General features: G+C 42.9%; 1 protein-coding gene across 5 annotated transcripts in view; it reads left to right on the plus strand.

The window, feature by feature from the left end:
• Positions 1-19,673, plus strand: part of hbs1l (HBS1-like translational GTPase) — a 189,136-nt gene that overhangs the window by 125,066 nt on the left and 44,397 nt on the right. For 4 of the 5 annotated variants that reach the window (XM_069887273.1, XM_069887270.1, XM_069887271.1 and 1 more), the window contains 2 exons: positions 13,987-14,234; positions 18,498-18,663. In XM_069887273.1, coding sequence (XP_069743374.1) covers positions 13,987-14,234; positions 18,498-18,663 — 414 coding nt within the window. Of the gene's footprint in view, positions 1-10,830; positions 11,028-13,986; positions 14,235-18,497; positions 18,664-19,673 lie in introns of those variants that run through there. The other variant, XM_069887276.1, reaches the window with a different exon arrangement.

The following is a 19,673-nucleotide window of genomic DNA, read 5'->3' on the forward strand; positions in this document are numbered from 1 at the left end:
GTGATACAAAATGATATACCATATATTTTGGCGTATGAGTAGTCGTAAAACCCTCAAAAATCACTAAAAAAAAACTTTTGTGCCAGATATATTTTAGCTACCTTAAATTCAGGTCAAAAACTGATGCTGATTCAGCATATGAGCCAACCCTGGAATCGCCATTTTGGCATATTAGTCAACCAGAAGCATCTCCCCGACACCTCCCCACTGCCGGGCCATAACCCAGTCATTTTACAATTATAGAGCCCGAGGTCCCTGCTCCTACCTGGGAGCCTAAGGTCACTGTTCCTGCCCAGTAAGCTGAGGTTGCCACTCCTGCCATGTAGGATGAGGTTGCTTCTCCTGCTCCGGAGAACAAGGTTGCCGCTTTTACCACGTGGCAGAAGTGGCAACCTTGTTCTCTGGAGCAGGAGCGATGACCTCATTCTCCCAACAGGAGGTTCTCGCTCCTGTAGGATGTTCCTGCTCCTGGCAGGAGAACAGATCGCTGCTCCTGCTCCAGAGAACAAGGTCGCTAATCCTGCCACATAGGCCGAGGTTCCTGCTCTTGCCTGGTAGGCTGAGGTTTTTTACTTCTTTGTAACTTTGCAATTGGGATGTTTTCAAAAAATTTCAGGTTATTGCTGGGAGGCCCGGACGGCTAGAAAATGAGCGTCGACTTGTACGCTGGATATACAATAAAACATTAAAATGAAGCTTAAAGCAAAGGAGGGTTGACCTATCTGCTGTCGACTTTAATGCCAAAATATACGGTATTTTCATGTCTGCAAGACTTATTTCGGTTTTTAAGGTATGTTATGTGTCGGCTGCATGGCCAAACAAGGGACCAATTTTGCTAATCAGTTAAGTTCTTTTGAAGTGAAGTGTATAGATTGAGTTGTGAGTAATATTTAAATACTGTTGTCTTTTATCATAATCCTCCTACTTGGAGGATTTAATTTGATAATTACTGAAGTTTTTGTATTAAAAGCATAAATTGGAATGCCAAGGGCATTCACACCTGGGGGAAACGCAATAGGCTGCCGATGCTGTGACTGTAGTAAACACACTGAAATGTAGGAGGAACTCATCTGGTCTTTTCAGCATCTATAGGAGACAGAGATATTGCCGACGTTTCAGCCCTTCTCGGAAAATCAGAAAAGGACGGAGAAGGATATATCAGAAAGTCTCAGAATTCAAACAAGGGGGGAGGAATCCAGACCAACAAAAGGTTTTAATTGGATATGATAAGGGATTAGGTGAGAATTTATCATGTCTGCACGAAAGGAGACCGGAAAAGGAGAGACGATGAGGGAAGAAAAGGGTGGGAGAGGGGTGTTAACAATAGCCAGAAAAGTTGATATTAATGCCATCCGGTTAGAGGGTGCCCATTCAGTAGATGTGGTGTTGTTCCTCCAATTTGTAGTTGGTCTCAGTCTTGTAGTGCATGAGACCATGGGCAGACATGTCTTCAAGGGAATGGGATGGTGAATTGAAATGGGTGGCTGCTGGGAGATCCACGCTATTGCAGCAGACAGCCAGGGTGCTCAACAAAACGATCTCCCAGTCTGTCTCCAGCCTCTCCGATATAGAGAAGACCACAGCGGGATCACTGGATGCAGTAGATGTCCCCAGCAAATACACAAGTGGAATGTAGAGAGGGTTGTAAAGAAAGCTTTTAACATCTTGGCCTTCATAAATCAAAGTATCGAATGAAGGAGTTGGTACGTTAGGTGAGGTAAAGGATTTACTAGGATGTTGCTGGGTCTACAGGAGTTGCGTAACAGTAAAAGATTAGGACTTTATCCATTGGAGCATCAAAGAATGAGGGGAGATTTGATAGAAGTCTACAAAATTTGTGAGGTATATAGAGAGAGTAAATGCGAGTAGGATTTTTCCACAGGACAGGGAAATACAAGAAGCCATGGCTTTAGGGTGAAAGGAGAAAGGTTTAGAAGGAACATTAATAGGAACTTCTTCACTCAGAGAATGGTGGGAGGGTGGAATGAGCTGCCATCTGATGTGGTAAATGTGGGCTCACATTTAAGTTTTAAGAATAAATTGGATAGATACGTGGATGGGAGAGGTCTGGAGGTTTATGGAATGGGTGCAGGTCAGTGGAATTAGCAGAATGTTTCAGCACAGACTAGAAGGGCTGAATGGCCTATTTTCTGTGCTCCAGTGTTCTATGTTGCTTCACTTGGAAAGACTGTTCGGGGCTATTGTCATAATAGTGTCATATTACATGAAATTTCCTTTTGCCTGCTGCAAGGCAGACAGATTCGCCACCAGCAAGAATTGCCTAAGTGCCTCTTACAGTCAGACTCTTGCAGTCACATGGGTAGGTCCCAAGGGGACTAATGATGGAAGGGAGGAGTGGCCAAGGGTTTTACAGAGGGAGCAGTCCCTGCAGAAGGAGAGGGGAAATATGTCTAGTGGTGGGGCCACATAGTAGGTGGTGAAATGGGGGAGCAGGATTGCATTGGAAGCAGAGGCTCGTGAGGTGGTGAGGACAAAGAGAATCCTGTCATTACATGTGGGGGCGGAGGGGGCCAGGGCAGATGTGTGGGTAATGGAGGATATGTGGGTGAGTGCCATGTTTATGGTGGTAGGGGGAAAACCACATTGTTTGAAGATATCTCTGATGATCTGGCAAGGAAGTCCTCATCCTGAGAGCAGATGCAACAGAGACGGAAGAATTGAGAGAATGGAATGGAATGCTTACAGAGGATAGATTAGGAAGAGGTGTTGTCGAGGTGGCTTTAGGAGTTGATGGGTTTATAGATATCCGTTGAGAGATTTCCTCCTGAGATGGAGGAAAGGGAGAGTGTTGCTGGAGATAGACAAAGTGAATTTGTGTTCGGGGTGGAAGTTGGCAGTAAAATGAATGAAGGGTTACCCATGATGAAATGCCAGCAATATATCTTTGTCTCCTATAGATGCTGAAAAGACCATACAAGTTTCTCCAGCATTTTGATGTGTCGACTATTCACACCTAGGGTGCAGGTTGCCCTTTTATAGTATTTTTTGCAATTGCAGAAAGTGATTTTAAACAGCAATAAATGCTGGTATATGAAAGCTATTTAAAGAATAAATGGCATAATGATCCAGAAATTGACCATACATTTAGTGTTATAACAGATTTTACAGGTATGCACATTCCTAATACTGTCTCTAAAAGTTGCAAAAGGGTTAGAACTTACACTCTAACATTCACAGAACAGCATGCTCTGTAAAATGCTTGTTTCAGCATGGTATGCCCTATTGATGAGTTCTCAGCTTGTTGCCCAGCAGGAATAATCTTTGCAGCCAAATTCTAAAGAGAGATGTTGCAAAACAAGCAACACACTCCAGTTACAGAAGAGTGTCCTTAATGAATTAAGCTCTAATAGGAGGGTGATGATGGGGTAATAGTGAGAAAGTGTAGCGGCTGCTACAACACAGAAAGCACACCACTGAACTCGGTGGGCTTTCCAGTACAACTGTTTATTTGAATTTCGCGTGCGCCCTTTTAAACCCAACAGGGGTTGCGACCCGCACAGTTGTGACATCATCACGTGCCCTGGGGTGCGAGCTGTAGCCTAAGCCACGAGGCAATGAGCAGGTCCCAACAGCGCCATCTTCTGCAGCTGCCCGCCCCAGCGTGGCGGTACAAATGGGGCCGGTTTGCTACAAGAGATGTGCGCCGCCACAGAAGCTCCCAAAATATCAAAAGAAATTGAATAGTTGTGTGAAGAACAACACCTTACATCTTTGTGCTTGAAGTTGAGAAGAGGATGTAAAGGATCCTCTGGAATGAGATTGTCGAGGGTGTTTCTTGGTCTCTGAATGACTGCACTTTGTCTCCCACTCTAGCAATGCAGGCAGATGCTTGTTTTGACTGCCTGCACCTGTGATTGGGTGTGGAAAAAAGGTGAATGTTTTCTTCCTTGTGAGTGGATGTTGAGTGACCTGCCTAGTACTATAGTAAAATGAGATGGCAAAGAGCAGCAGCCTGAAATGATTCTGAGAGTTAGAATTTCGGAATGATCATGATCCTGAGCACCAGGGCAAAGCAGTCTAGGACATGAGGTTATATTTGAGGTCATAGATTTCATTGAAACTGAAGAAGTCCATTTGAGTGCTGGCACTTCAAATTGTACAGTTTGGAGGGGAATGGAGGATAATAAAGTTTGGATTCAATGAAGTTAAAAGCTGTCAGTTTGAACATCTTTGCATGAATACATTTTCTATTGGTGGCATGGATAGCATAGTGGTTAGGGCAATGCTGTTACAATGCCAATAATCTGGGTTGGAATCCAGCACTGTCAATAAGGAGTTTGTACGTTCTCCCTATGTTTGTGTGGGTTTCCTCCAACCGCTCCAGTAAAAATACAATGCAGAGAAACTCAGCAGATCAAACAGCGTCTTTTATATAGCAAAGATAAAAATACATAACTGACATTTGAGGCTTGAACCCTTCATCAAGCTATGGAAAAATATTGGGAGGCCTCTGAATAAACAAGTAAGTGGGGGAGGTGCATGGTCGCAAAGGCAGAAGGTAATAGGTGAAGAAGGGAGGGAGTGCACAGCAGAAAGCAAAGGGAGGAGGGATGGCTTGGTGAATAGAGAGGGAAGGGGTGGAGAGCTGAGGGAAAGAAGACCCAGGGGAAGTGTGGGGGGAGAAACGGAAGGAAGAGCAGATTAGCATAAACTGGAAAAGTCAATGTTAATGACATTTGGCTGGAAAGTGCCTTATTGGAAAATCAGGTGTCATTCCTCCAATTTACGGTTGGCTTTGGTGGAATAGCACAAGGCCATGGATAGACATATGTGTATAAGAGTGGGATGCAGAACTGAAATGATTAGCCACTGGGAGGTCCCTGTCAGAGCGAAAGTGCTCAGCAAAATGATCTCTCAGTCTGCACCTAGTCTCTCCGATGTAGAGAAGGCTACAAAGGGAAGACCGGATGCAGTAAATCAATCCTGTGGATACACAAGTGAAGTGTTGCTGCACTTGAAAGGCTTATTTGGGGGCCCCAGACTGTGGTGAGGGATGAGGTGTGGGAGGAAATGTGGCATCTCCTGCAGCCACAGGGGAAGGTGCCGGGGTGATTGGTAGGGAGGGATGAGGTGTGGGAGGAAATGTGGCATCTCCTGCAGCCACAGGGGAAGGTGCCGGAGTGGAAGAGGGTGATTGGTAGGGAGGGATGAGTGTTCGAAGGAGTCATGGAGACAGCAGTCCACAAGGAAGGCAGAGAGGGAAAGACGTGTGATGTAAAGGAATCCTATTGTAAGTGCTGGAAATTCTGGAGGATGATGTATTGGATGCGGAGGTTGGTGAGATGGTAGGTAAGGACAAGGGGAATCCTGTGTTTGTTGCATGTTGGGTGGGGGGGGGGTTTAGAGGGCGCCAGGGCAGATGAGTGGGAAATAGGGGAGATGTGGGTGAGGGTTGAGTAGATAGTAATGGAGGTGAAGTCATGTTTGCGGAAGAAGCCAGACATTTCAGAAGATCTGGACTGGAAGACCTCATCTTGGGAACAGATACGGCGGAGATGAAGAAATTGCGAGAAGGAGATAGAATCCTTGACGGGAACAGGGTGTGAGGAAGGGTAGTTGAGGCAATTGTGGGAGTTAATGGGTTTATAAAATATATCAGTGGAAAGCTTGTCTCCTGAGATGGAGACAGAAAGATCCAGAAAAGGAGAGTGTTGTCGCAGATGGACCAGGTGAGTTTGAGATCGGGGTAGAGGTTGGCAGCGAATGAAGTTAACAAGCTTATCGCTTGTGCATGAGACCGTCCCGATATAGACATCAATATAATGGAGGAAGAGTTTAGGGGCCTTGCCTGAGTAGGCTTACTACATGGATTGCTCCACAAAGCCCACACAAGCAGGTGTAGCTGGGAGCCATGAGGGTGCCCATGGCTACTTTTTTGATTTGGAGGAAGTGAGATGAGCCAAAGGAGAAGTTGTTTAGAGTGAGGACAAGTTCTGACTGGTGGAGGAGGGTGGTGCTGGAGGTTGACTGGTTAACTCTCTAGTCCAGAAAGAGGCGAATGCTTTAAGACTTTCTGTATGGGGAATGTAGGTGTAAAGGGAATGGACATCCATCGTGAAAATGAAATGGACCAGTTCAGGGAATCTGAAGTTATGTGAGGTATTGTGGATAAAGAAGGGGGAAGGAATGGACTGGGGAGAAAAGATAGTCAAGGTAAGACAAAACTAGTTCAGTGGGGAAAGAGCAAGTGGAAGCAATAGGTCTACCCAGATGGTTAGATTTGTGTACCTTTGGTAAAAGTAGAAACGAGCAGTGGAGGGATGGGAGACAATGAGGTTGGAGGCCATGGGAATGAGGTAACCAGAAGTGATGAGATTGGTGATGGTGTTGGAGATGGTGGCTTGACGATCGGTGCTGGGGTTCTGTGAAAGAGGTAAGTGGAAGGAGGTGGCTGAGAGCTGTCAACTGGCATCAGCAAGGTAGGGGTCTTTGCACCATACCACAACAGCACCACTTTTGTCTGTGGGTGTGATGGTGAGGTTGGGATTGTTGCAGAGAGAATGGAGGGCAGAGCGTTTGGAGGAGGTAAGATTAGAGTAAGAGAGGGAAGTGTTGAGGATGAGATGGTTGATGTCTTGGTGGCATTTAGAGATAAAATATATCCAGAATGGGCAACTGGCCAGGACAAAGTGTCTAAGTGGAGGAAGAAGGCTTAAGACAGGAGAAAAGGTCTTGGGTGGATAATGGAGAGTCACAATCATGGAAATAGGCCCAAAGATGGAGGCAGAGTGGCGTGTGTGGAACTCAAGGTGTGGGCAGAGAGGGTCTCTACTGAGGACTGAGCACTCTGTCTACCGAGTGGGAAAGTCAGAGGGAATGGTAAAAACTAAGCAGGGGTCAGAGTGGGAATTGGTGTGGTGGAGGGTGTTGGGAGGAGGTGGAGGGTTAGCGAGGTCAAAGGGTAGAGAAGGAAGGTGGAAGGTTGGGGAGTTGTGAGGGTCGAGGAGGTTAGGGGGAGTTGGGGGTGGGAGAGGTGAGGAGGAGGGTAGGGGATCATTCGAGAGAAAGGGTGGAGATGAGAGGGTCTGAGGATTGGGTGGGAAGAAGGAGCTCAGAGGGGGAGAAGGGGTAGAGAAGGGAGAGTTTTTGGGGGATAGGGAAGAGTGAGTAGTAGGAGGGAAGAGCATGTGGGATCCAGCAGTGAGGTCAGGACCACAGTAGGTGTCTATGTTGGGAGCCATATGGTAGAAGTCATTATGGGAAGCTGCAGCCTGAGGGGGGCTGGGGCTCAGGTGAGAGTCGGCGGCCAAAGTGTTGGAACCTCCTGCAGATAGGTGGTCAGGGTCTCTGCTAGTTAATTGGGTTATTTGGTTGGAATGAGCTCATAGACTGGAAGGGCCTATCACCATTCTGTCTGTCTAAATTTAACAAAAAACATTAAATACAGTACAAATCTGATTTTCCAAAATGGTCGGGACCAGGCCTATTTTGGATAAACAATATTTTCGGATAACTGATCATTTTTTAAAAACAGCCCAGTAGCAGTAGCAAATTACTTGTAACAAACGGTGTTTAAATAACAAGGGAAGGCTTTTTAAGCAAGAAATAATGTTAATTCTCACCAAAAAGACAACCTGAACAAAGTAAGATAAATCCAACGCCAAAAACTCAAAATTCTACTTGAGGTTTTCCCAAAATTCAAAGTTGGTTTCAACCTGTGACATTGGTTTGGCTCTGAATTTTTTTTTTGATAATTGAGGATTTCTGATGGTTTTGGATATCCTCATTTATCCAAAAAATTTTGGAGGCAAAATTACATCATTTCGGCTTTGAAATTTTTTGGATAAGTAAGAAATCCTCAATTATCTGAAAATTTTTTTGGAGCTGGACAAAATTTGGATTACAGATTTTGGATAATGAGTTGTACTGTAATTTACACTATTGTTTATGTTATCATAAAGTTTTAGACTGGAAAATTTTACAAGTGTAAAGAAAAATCCTAATTGGGCACTCCAAATTATTAAGAATGATAATGAGTTTGTTATGTACAATGTATATGAGGTTTGAAATTCTTACTGTAACTGAACAGGTACTTCATTTAAAAAAAGACTACAATAGTATACATAACAGAATTAAAAAGACAATAAATACAACAGTTAGATAATCAGTTATCCTAATGCAAAAAAATAGTGATCTTGCAATAATGCAGACAGTCCTTTCGTCATGTCAGAGCAGTCCATGATTTGTGTAACAAGGAAAGGTTCAAGAGCCTGATAGTTGTTGGAGAGAAACTGTTCTTGTACCTAAAGGTGTTGGCCTTCAGGTTTCTCTACCTTCTGCCTAGTGAGAAAAAAATGTTGCCAGGGTGATGGGGGTCCATTCTTGACGCAACACATCACATAGATATTTTTAATGGATGGGAGGTCAGAGACTGTGATTGACCTGGTTATGTTTTCTACTTTCTGCATTCGTGGGCAATCAAATTACCAAACCAGACTGTGGTCCAGCCAGTCGGTATTCTTTCCATAGTGCTCCGGAGGAAATTCGATGGAATATTCTAAAAATCTCCTCAGACTTCTTAGAAACTAGAGGCATTGATGTGCAGCTTTTACTGTTGCTTTGATGTGCTGCCTCCAGGAGAGGTCTTGTGAAATGTGCACTCCAATATTTCCCAAGAAAGAACAACATGCATTTATGTAGAGATTTTATGACCTCGAAAAATCCCAAAGCATTTGACAGGCAACGGAATACTTCTAAAGTGTTGTGTTATGGAGTCCAGAGGACCCCAAAAACCAACAGCAATAGATATGCACCACGACACAGGGTTATTTAAACAAAAGTAGTTTTTAATTATATTTGAACAAGAAAACAGAGTTGAACTTTAACTTATTACTTAACCTTCCTAACTACTTAATCCCCCCTCTAATACTAAGCACAGGTGTGTAATATATATTTAAGATTAGAAAAGTTCTTTAGATCACAGTCCAATCTCACTGGTTGCAGGCAATTCTTGTACTGTGCACAGAAGTTAGCATTAACAAAGTTCACCAGTCTTTGGTGCTTAACAGGCAAATGGTTACCACTCAGGAGGGTTCTTGTTGGCTTTCAGAGAGAGATTCCTTTCACAGAACATCTGCAACTGATTCCTTCTCAGTCAGTCTTGCTGACGAAACTTGCCCTCTTCAGGGTTCTCCAAATGATCCTCTTTCTTTCAGGTCACCTTTCACACTGCCATTTTCTCCTTTGACCAGGCAGCCTTCCAAAGTTTGCCAGCTTTGTCCTTCTGGAACTGATTTCTGTGTCTCTCCACTCTGTTTCACACCCTCCCTCTTTAGGCTTTTTCAGGTGCATTCTACACTAAGAATGCACCTGAAGAAGCAAAGCGGCCCTTTAAATTGCCTTCAGGTGGCAGCATTTAAAGTGCCACGTTGGCCACCTGAAGGACACAGCTGCACTAGATGCGACTCTGAGCACTCTCCGGCTCCTGCCCACTGATGTAATGTCATTTTGAGTGCGACAAGAAGGAACACTGGTCAATGGCAGACCCTGTGCAGGTAGGGGACATAATGATGATTGTTTCAGCGTTTCTGAATGTTCAGAATGAGATACGGCAGATCCTTGGTACGGTTATTTGTGCTGTTGAAGCTCTTCAATCGTCCTTGAGATCTGAAAATCGCATAGGTGGAATCAGGATAAGGTTCCTGCAAAGGTTGAGGGCAAGAAAACAGCAGTTAGCGGTTGAAAGGCGCGTGGAGCGTAAGCTTCGCAGACGAAGGCAAATTCTGCTGGTCAGTCAATTAGCTATGGTGACACATCGGTCTCTCTGGTGGTTTAACCGACCCCAAGGTGCTGAGTTCTAGAGTAATGTCCTCACCAAATTTGATGATGCTGAGTGGAGCAGACACTTTTGTATGTCACGTGGCATCTTTCACTTCATGCTGGAACTCATAGAACCTCACCTGAAGGTGCATAGACCAGACTTGCAGCAACCAATGGAACCTGGACTTCAATTAGCTGTGGCCTTGTGGTGGTATGCCACCCCTTATGAGTATTGATCCATCAGTACCATCTTTGGAATAGGCATCTGCACCTTGTGCGTGGTGGGGCAAGAGGTGACTACCACTATGAGAAAGTTCCTCGGTAAACATTTCATCTCCCTGCCAAGTGGAACACGTCTCCAGGAGACCATTGATAGCTTTGTGCAAAGGGGATACCCAATGTGTGCTGGTGCCATTGATGGGTCACACATTCCCATTATCACACCCAGTGTAGATGCTGCAGCCTACTACAATCACAAAGGGTGGCATTCTGCAAGCGGTGGTTGACCACAGATTTTGGTGAGTTAAGCCTCTATTGATCTTTATCACATCACATTTCAAATGACTATAACTTCACTGTGTGATTTCCATTGTGATTTCCATTTATGTTACAGCTTCTCAGATGTGTTTGTGTGGTGGTCGGGCCGCATGCATGATGCCCGAGTGCTTGCCAACTCTCCTCTGTATAAAAAAGCAGAGGACCAGGGCGGATACCTCTTCCCACGTGACGTGAGTGTTCACCCTTCAAAGCTCCGTGTTTCAATATGTTATGCTGTATCAATGTTCAGGTGCTTGAATTAACTACATTTCTGCATTGTTGTGCCTGCAGATGTCCAAAGATATTGAGGGAGTGGAGGTTCCAGCGCATCTTGTGGGTGATGTGGCTTACCCCCTACGAAGCTGGCTGATGAAGGGGTTCACACAGCACCGAGTACTGGATCCAGATCAGCGAAGATTTAACAAGGCCCTTAATTCAACAAGGATAGTGGTGGAACATGCATTTGACCGTCTAAAAGGCCACTGGCGGTGCCTGTCTTAAGCGTTTAGATATCTCTACCGCCTTAGTCCCAAATGTTGTGTTTGCCTGCTGTGTACTGCACAATATATGTGAGATTAACAAGGAAGACTTCCCTTCAGAGTGAACATTGATTGAAGCAGATGGTCCTGCCCCAATAGCGCAGATTGTCCTGATCAGCAGGCCCGTGGGCACCAGACCATCCTTTCTGTGATTATGTCCATCCTTTAAGGGTATGTCCCTGCTACCCAGCTCCCCATTTTCCACAACTTGTTCCCCCCTCCATCCTCCCCACCCAGTGCGGTGACATGAGACTGCTGCCTGGCATGTTGTGTGCTCTCACGAATGAATGGTTGGATATAAATGAAACATGTGACTTGTGTGCTTGTCAAAAATTTAATAAAATTTCATAAGACATTCTTTGAGAACTCACACTGCTTCATAAATATCTGAAGTAGATATCGCAACGTTAACATTTCACATCATTCTTAAACTTGAAGTAAACCATGGAACGGACAAATAACTGTGCAAATCCACTCCACACTTGAACACCGCAAAACAAACAGTAAAATAGTAAACACAACAAACATAACCATCCAGCACCAGAGCATCTCACATCCTTAAAGTGTTGTACAGAACATTGAACTTATGAGGAGCTTCATGAACAACAAAAGTGAACAGTGAGTTAGCAGTCCGACACAAACCTCATTCCAGCATTGGTGGGGGGAATGAGTAACCTGTCCTGGACCCCAGCATCTCAGTCACGCCAAGGTGTCCACTACTGTGATGCACTGGTGTGGTATGGAATGGCATGCTGGATGGAGGGGCCAGGTACATGGGATGAGGCTGACCATATGACTATGGGGATGGGGAGGCCTCCATTTGCTTGACCAATCTGTTGAAGATGATTGACTGCCTGTCTATTGCAGTGCTTATTCCCCGCAGGGAAGCTGCAAACTCAGACATCGACTGGGCATGCTTCTCCACTCGTCCTCCCTCAGATCGGCGAGTATGACTCTCTCGTGATCCAGCGCCTCCTCTGCACGCTGGTGGTCTTTCTCTCACTGTCCTCCCTGTCAAGTGCCAACATCATCGCCTGCAGCTCTTTCGCGAGAACCTGACCCTTGGTCAGTCGTTGGCACTTGTGTCTGGGACCAGAGGCTGTGGGTGGAAACAGGAAAAGTGCAACAGCATTGGACTTAGGTGCTTCTCCATAAACCACCTCAATGCTACTGTACCTGTGTTCTCTGTTGAGAGTGCCACCTCGCCACTTCCAGGGACAGTGGCCTCTGCATTTCCTCTCTCGAGGGCATCCAAATCCGTGGCTGCCAGGTCCTCAGCAATGGCCTCCTCCTCCTGGACCGGCATGTCTCCTCCATTGCCGCTGGGTGAACACTGAGATCCCTCAGGTTTGAGCTCTGGGGAATTATTAGGGCTCTCCAGAGGGCTGGCTACATTCGAGGGAGTAGCTGAGCAGCTGGCCCTCCAGAGAGTGTGGCACTGGTCGAAGTACTGCCACTCCTTGCGCCCATTGCCGCTTCTCCTGTTGTGGTTCAGGACTGCGTGGAATTTCTTCCTCATGCTCTTCAGCTTCATGACCACCCGGTTTTTACTGCGCTTGTGCCCTTGTGCTGCGAGCACTCCAGACAGCCGCTCAAATGTGGGACCATCCCTAACTGTCCCAGTGTAGAGCTCGTCGAAAGAATCAAAGACTTGTTGATCCAAACCAAGGCTTTTATTAGCAAAAGACAGGAGCTCTTCACAGGTGGGCGACCAGTCCGGAATGATCCGACCTGGCTAGGGACACAACCCTTTAAACACAGTCTAGATACTGTAACTATATACACTATATACATTGGTGATAGATCTGTACTATCACACCTAGTGAGCTCCCTTTCCTGGGATTCCTGAGTCAGATGGTCTAGAAGCAGTCTTACCTCTTCATCAGACCAGTTACAAACCTTTTTTGGAGCCATTGTTCAGATGCACTGTTTTCCTGCTGAAACAAAGCAACTGAATCTGTGCTAGCCTGCCTGCACAATGTGCTTCAAGATAGGCGCCAGGCATCTCAGGCTGACGACGTCACTACCATGTCAGCAGCCTGCCCCTTTGACAGCCGCTTTCAGCCAGCTGCATTCAGGTGGCTGGAGGAGCCACTGATTATTCCTCTTGGAGGAGGGTTACGTAGCTCGCCTCAAGGGCACCTCCTGCACATTCACGTGGCCTCCCCACAGCCACATATTGCCTAAACATACGGGGCAATTGGCCACCTGAAAGTGTCTTATAAGAGCAAAACTCTACCTGCAAAGATCACATGCAAGCTGCTGTCGATACTTTGTTGCCTCCTGCGACAAGTCTGCCAATATTCTATGTTTTAAAATGTGTGTGTGTGCAAGCTGCTCTAACAATTCCTCCCAAACTACCTCTAAATACTCTGACAGTTGTCATCAATGTAAAGCAGGATATGCACAGCCAATTTGATCTAAATCTTAGAGATTTTCTGACAGAACAAAAAGCCATTTTGTACATTTCAAATCTTCACAAATAGCAATCTACTGATATTAGTTCCTGGACTATTGGCCAGATTTTGGGAAAACAGACTATTTTATCTGAAATAAGTGCTGTAGCATCTGAACTGTCCATTTTGGAGAATAGACAGGCTTTATCTAATGTCTTGGCATCTTCAAAAACATTAAATGTTGGCATATATTTTCCTAAATCTAGCCTAATTCATTTATTCCAGAGAGGGAAAGAATGGCATGTTCATGTCTTAATATTTTTTTTTACTGTTGAATGTGATGACACATGATTGCACATGTAGTCAAAATTTCTGAATGTGGTTGGTGCAGAAGGACAGGATAAAACCTTATGATTCAGGAACTTAGCTATGTCCAGCTTGAAGGTTTTAATGATGAAGCTGCTTTTTTACCCCCTGCCTTCTCTCTGTCCTCCTCTTTGCAGCATCACGTACATGGATTCATTTGCAGAATTACATAATGTGGATATAAATTGACTAAAATCACAAGTTTGCAGTCCTTTGTAATTTTATTTATTTCCTCATCAACTGTTGAATTTGCAGACGATGAAAATTTTGTTCATTTACTATTGGATAAATCAAACCATGGCTTAATGTTTTGAATGTTTTGTAGAATTAGAAATTTGAATATATGGTACTAACGCTGTTTATTTTAGTTACAGAGCCAACACTGAGAATAACCAGCTCCGAAAGGGTGCAATGCCTAATGAGGTTTTTCCATCTATGGTACTGGAGGCTTCTCCCAAGCCAAATTTTGCAGGTCCTGTTCCCTCATTAACTGAAGAAGCAACAGTGGTTCAAACTCCTAATAAAGTCTCTTCCAAAACCAGACAGCAGCTTGATGTGAAAGTCGAACTCGAAAAGAGGCAAGGAGGAAAACAGCTGCTCAATCTTGTTGTCATTGGTGAGGAATAATTGACCTTGCGGTTGTATACAATAATTGTTAGAATCTTTATTACAAACTGGAATGCACTTTTATGCATTCAGTACCTTTATAAATAACTAAATAGATTGTTTTTCAGCTTTTGATGTAGCAAGAGACTTTTTCATAAATTTAAAAATGGAATATTTAGTATTTATAATTGGATGGGAGGTAATTTGGTCTATGAAGCCTTGCAGAGCCAGTAAATCCTGTCACACTTTTGTTGTAGTTATGCAGGTTACTTCCCCTTGTATACTTTCTGTCACGATCTAGTGCTTTAGACATCTCTATTAAAACTGCCATTGTCTGACCATTCTACCAGCCTTTATGTGTCCTCAATACTAATGATCCCACAAGAATAATATTCAAGAATTATTTTATAAACAGCACAATTATTAAAAGAATAGATATTAATATACAAACTAACTGTAATTTACAGAACATTCCCCTTTGAAATCTTGGCTACATCAGTCACTTGTGAATTGGCTTATGGAATGTCAGTGGGGTTCCTCCGCATGCCACCTCATACATTGATATTAAAATAACTGGTGAGCCAAGAGGCGAGGTTTAAATATTTTTTTCTGCTCTGTCAGTTACCTTTGATATTTTTAGAATAGTGGGTTGCTTGATTGAAACTCTCGCATATCTTTAAGACACTGGGAACCAAAATAAGATTATGTCAACAAACACAGCTGTCACTCTGGGGTAAAGCTCAAACAGGTAACTGTCTGCCTTCAGTGAGCCAGTGGCAAGTTGTCAAGCAGCCAGATTAGAAATACTGACTTCAATATAGTTGTTAGTTTGGAAGTACCTGGCTCACTCCAATCAACACTAATGCAATTAACACTAAAGCACTAATGAAACTTGAGTCAACCCTATCACATTTTTTTTTTGTTTTTTAATTTTTTTTATTTTTCACACCATAAATCACATTAGCCATGATATACACTATTTCTTTTCACACATATACAGTGACTTTTTCTCCCCCCCCCCCCCTTTCCTCCCAAACCACCCCCCCACCCCCCCCTCTCATCCATTTTAGGTATACAATCTAGGTTGCATTAAGCCAGTCAGACAATGTTGTCATTCAACAAAATTACACCAGAAATTCTACTGAGTCCATTCTTTTCTTTCCTTCTCCTTCCATCAACTTAGGTAATGTTTGTCCCCGGTAGGTTTTCGCTATTGTATTTAATGTAAGGCTCCTATACTTGTTCGAATATTTCAATATTATTTCTTAACCAATATGTTATTTTTTCTAATGGAATACATTTATTCATTTAAATTTGGTAGTTTCTTCCTTTTAATTTGGTTATGTATTCCATTAATATTTAAAGACATATAGTTCAGCGTAGCCCTTTTATATTTTGTTTATCTTCTCTTTCCGTTTTTCCATCATTACCTTTCCTCCTTTTCCATTTCTGTTTTCTTATTTTCAACTCTTTATAAGACAACATTCCTACAACATCTAACATTTTCCTTATTCTCCTATTTCTATCTTATTTATCCCCAATCTCCCCTTCACCTCCTGAGTTGTCCTTTATCCCTTGTCGGACAACCACATCTCCCCTCTCCATTTGGATTTGCGAATCCACTCGCAAGCGTCAACTGATTTTGCAGTGACCGCTATTTCCCCCCACCCCGCCTCCCCCAGAAAAGATTTCACTTTTCATATGTCACAAAGGTCCCTCTTTTAATTCCCTCCTTATTCTCTCTATTCCATTACCTTCCCTTATTAATTCTTGTCTATACTATCTATATTTTCCTCTAAGTACAGATACATTCATGTATGCTCATTGTCTCTATTCACTCTTATACCTCTTTACCTGCATACATATCAATCGTGATCATTTTTACTCTCATTACCCGTCTTCATCCCTCAGTCTATTTTTGTCTTTACCCACATACATATCAGTCGTGATCATTTTAACTCTCATTACCCGTCTTCCTCCCTCAGTCTATTTTTGTAATTGTTCTGCAAATTTTCGTGCTTCTTCTGGATCCGAGAATAGTCTGTTTTGTTGTCCTGGAATAAATATTTTCAATACCGCTGGATGCTTTAGTATAAATTTATACCCTTTCTTCCATAAAATCGCCTTTGCTGTATTGAACTCTTTTCTCTTCTTTAGGAGTTCAAAACTTATATCTGGATAAATGAAGATTTTTTGCCCTTTATACTCCAGTGGTTTGTTGCCCTCTCTTACTTTTTCCATTGTCTTCTCCAGTACCTTTTCTCTTGTAGTATATCTTAGGAATTTTACTACAATAGATCTTGGTTTTTGTTGTGATTGTGGTTTAGAGGCCAATACTCTATGTGCCCTTTCTATTTCCATTTCTTGCTGTAGTTCTGGACATCCTAGGGTCTTAGGGATCCACTCTTTTATAAACTCCCTCATATTCTTGCCTTCTTCATCTTCCTTAAGGCCCACTATCTTTATGTTATTTCTTCTGTTATGGTTTTCCATTGTATCTATTTTTTGAGCTAGTAGTTCTTGTGTCTCTTTAGTTTTTTTATTAGATTTCTCCAATTTCTTTTTTAAGTCTTCTACCTCCATTTCTGCTGCTACTGCCCGCTCTTCCATCTTGTCCATTTTCTTTCCCATTTCTGTTAAGGTCATCTCCATTTTAATTATTTTCTCCTCTGTGTTGTTTATTCTTTTTCTTAAATCCTTAAATTCCTGTGTTTGCCATTCTTTAAATGGCTCCATGTATCCTTTAATAAGAGCAAGTATATCCTTTACCTTGCCTATCTTTTCTTCTTCTATTTCACCATACTCTTCCTCTTCTTCTTCCTCTGGGTTGACCATCTGTTGTTTCTTTGTTGCCCTTTCCTCCTCTTCTTTCTTGTTTCTATTGTCTTCTGTGGTCTCTTCTTGCTGCAGGTGTTCTGCAGCTGTCGTTGCCGGCTGTGGAGATCGACTCCCCAGCTGGTCCCCCCTCCCGTCGGTGTGTTTTTTTTCATTCGCATCGCGCACTTTTGCTCGGCTCTGCGAGCCATTTTTGTAGTCCATTATTTACCGACCTGAGGGAGCGGGTTTCTCTCTCCGCAGCGGGCCTCTTCGGACAGGTAAGGCCTTCACCTTTTTCCTCCTTTGTCTTCTCTTCCTCTCTTCTTACCGTTGCTTTCGACTTTTCTTTTTTTGTCGCCATCTTCTTTCCACCTTTATACTCACTTTTCTGTAACTTTTATTTCTGTGCCTTTGTGTTTTCTCTTGTTTTTCCCGACTTTTCTGGAGAGGGCTGGAGTTCACCGTCCGGCCACTACTCCATCGCGTGACTCCCCCTATCACATTTCTTGATGCATTATTTACAGATTTCAATTTATACAAATTATTGTCATAACAGTGGCTTTGCTTTTCCTGTCATCCCATTTCTCCATTGTTTTGTTGACAGTTGTCAGTAATAGCAAATATTGATGTGAAAAGGATGTTGGATTTCTGCAAATAAACATGTTAGCATGGGAAGAGAATAGAAAATGGATTTCCATAGCTGAACTGTTCATTATACACATCGTTTTCAGTCAATTTACAGACACGTATGAAGAAAGCGACATCTGTTATTGTTTAAATAGGAGTTTATTTTTGCTGGTAATGGAAATTCTTGATTCAAATGAAACTTATGGTTTCAGGTACTATTTTTGTATCTCTTCCTTTCATGTATTACATTTAAGAAAAATGTCACTGTGTATAACGCATCACATTGTTTGTAGTGGTTGTGTTTTTTGTAATAGTTTATTACAGAATCTATTTGAATTTACTAATTTGGAAGGAAACCAAGGATAACCTTTTTAGGCAGTCAAATGTGATACTGAAGTCGTGTATTTTCTTTAGCTTAATCTGTGGAGTAGGAGAGATGGGATTCTGTAGATTTCGGTCCTTTGTATTTTACTGAGAGAAATTAAGCCAAAATGGTCTTGTGTAAATCAGCAATTTCCATCTCTGAGAGACAGTACAGAGCAATATTAACAATGTGAAGAGCAAAGTATAGCTTTGATCCCAGATTTATGGTGCAATCTGAGCTGGGATGAGTGAGTGCATGACATCTGGTACATGGCTAGATGGAAGGAGTCACAATGGATGCAGTGTCATGGATGAGTCTTGTAAATGTGGCACCAACCAGTTGGGCCCTCTTTTATTTTTACTTAATTTGCAAAATGTGAGTACATTTTTGCTTTTGGAAGTACTGAACATGTGATTTATTGAAAATTTACTTTATTAATTCAAGTACAATAATTTTTTAACTCAGGCCATGTGGATGCTGGCAAAAGTACTTTAATGGGTCATTTGCTCTATCTTCTGGGAAATGTAAACAAACGTGTCATGCATAAATACCAGCAAGAGTCAAAAAAAGCAGGAAAAGCTTCATTTGCCTTTGCTTGGGTTCTGGATGAGACAGGTGAAGAAAGGGAAAGGTAAGTAGCTTTTCAGATTTGCACACATGATTATGAAAATAAAATTGCATTTTATAGCTTTTTCAAACCACTTAACCATGTCATTTTGCTGATAAGGGTAATATTAGGATTATTTATATTTCTTCACCATGTCCTATTGTGCGCTTCTCTGATGTTTCAATACAACTTCGGCAGTATATAAACAAAACCATTAAGAGTAAGTCATCAGCAAGTAAGATGCCACTGACGTTGGACATCCTCTGCTACTGTATCCAGAAATTGAGAGCAAGATCTCTGAATTCAGGCATCAAAGACATCCAAGTGCTGAAAGATGGAATTAATACAGATGGTTCCTCTTTGGCTGGTGTGGATGCAGTGGGCCATATGGCCTGTTTCCATGCTGCCTAGCTCTGACTATAACTCTATTCTCACTTGAAGAATCCGTGAGTTAACTTCCAATATTTGTAACTCAGAAAGGAAAATATTGCCATTGTTTTTCCTCCTCAATCCAAGATAGCTGACGTTAACTATGCCTTGAAACTGATGGGCGTCTGTACATTAGGGACCAGGAACTTGGGGAGTTAGTAATATCTGGGCAACTGGCATTTGAAAGGTTAAATTGATTAGAGGTTGTGTGAAAAGAGTAGCTGATCCAATTTCCTGCATGTGCCTGACATTCCAACTCAGCAGAGAATTTTACCTCCTTTCGAAAGGACAAGATGGAAATGAGAATTAAAGTTACTGGTTAAACTACTGGTTGTTGGTTAAAATAGCAATTGTGGGAAACACAAGCAAATTATGACAGGATGCCAAGAGAAAATTATGGGAGTGTAGCCGCACACTACTTGAAAGAAGACACACACACGTAGTGTAGTCAGGTTAAGTTTGTTTGCATAGGCCCGACTTTTAACCTTGCACTGTTCCTGCCATGGCCACCTTCGTTGATGTCACAACATGCATAAAAAAAGCGGGTTTCCCGCACGCAAGTACTTACTTTCTTCCCCGTGTGCTGTCCCCGTCTGCCATTTTGG

Source organism: Narcine bancroftii, chromosome 6 (assembly GCF_036971445.1).
Source record: "Narcine bancroftii isolate sNarBan1 chromosome 6, sNarBan1.hap1, whole genome shotgun sequence".
Classification (NCBI taxonomy): domain Eukaryota; kingdom Metazoa; phylum Chordata; class Chondrichthyes; order Torpediniformes; family Narcinidae; genus Narcine; species Narcine bancroftii.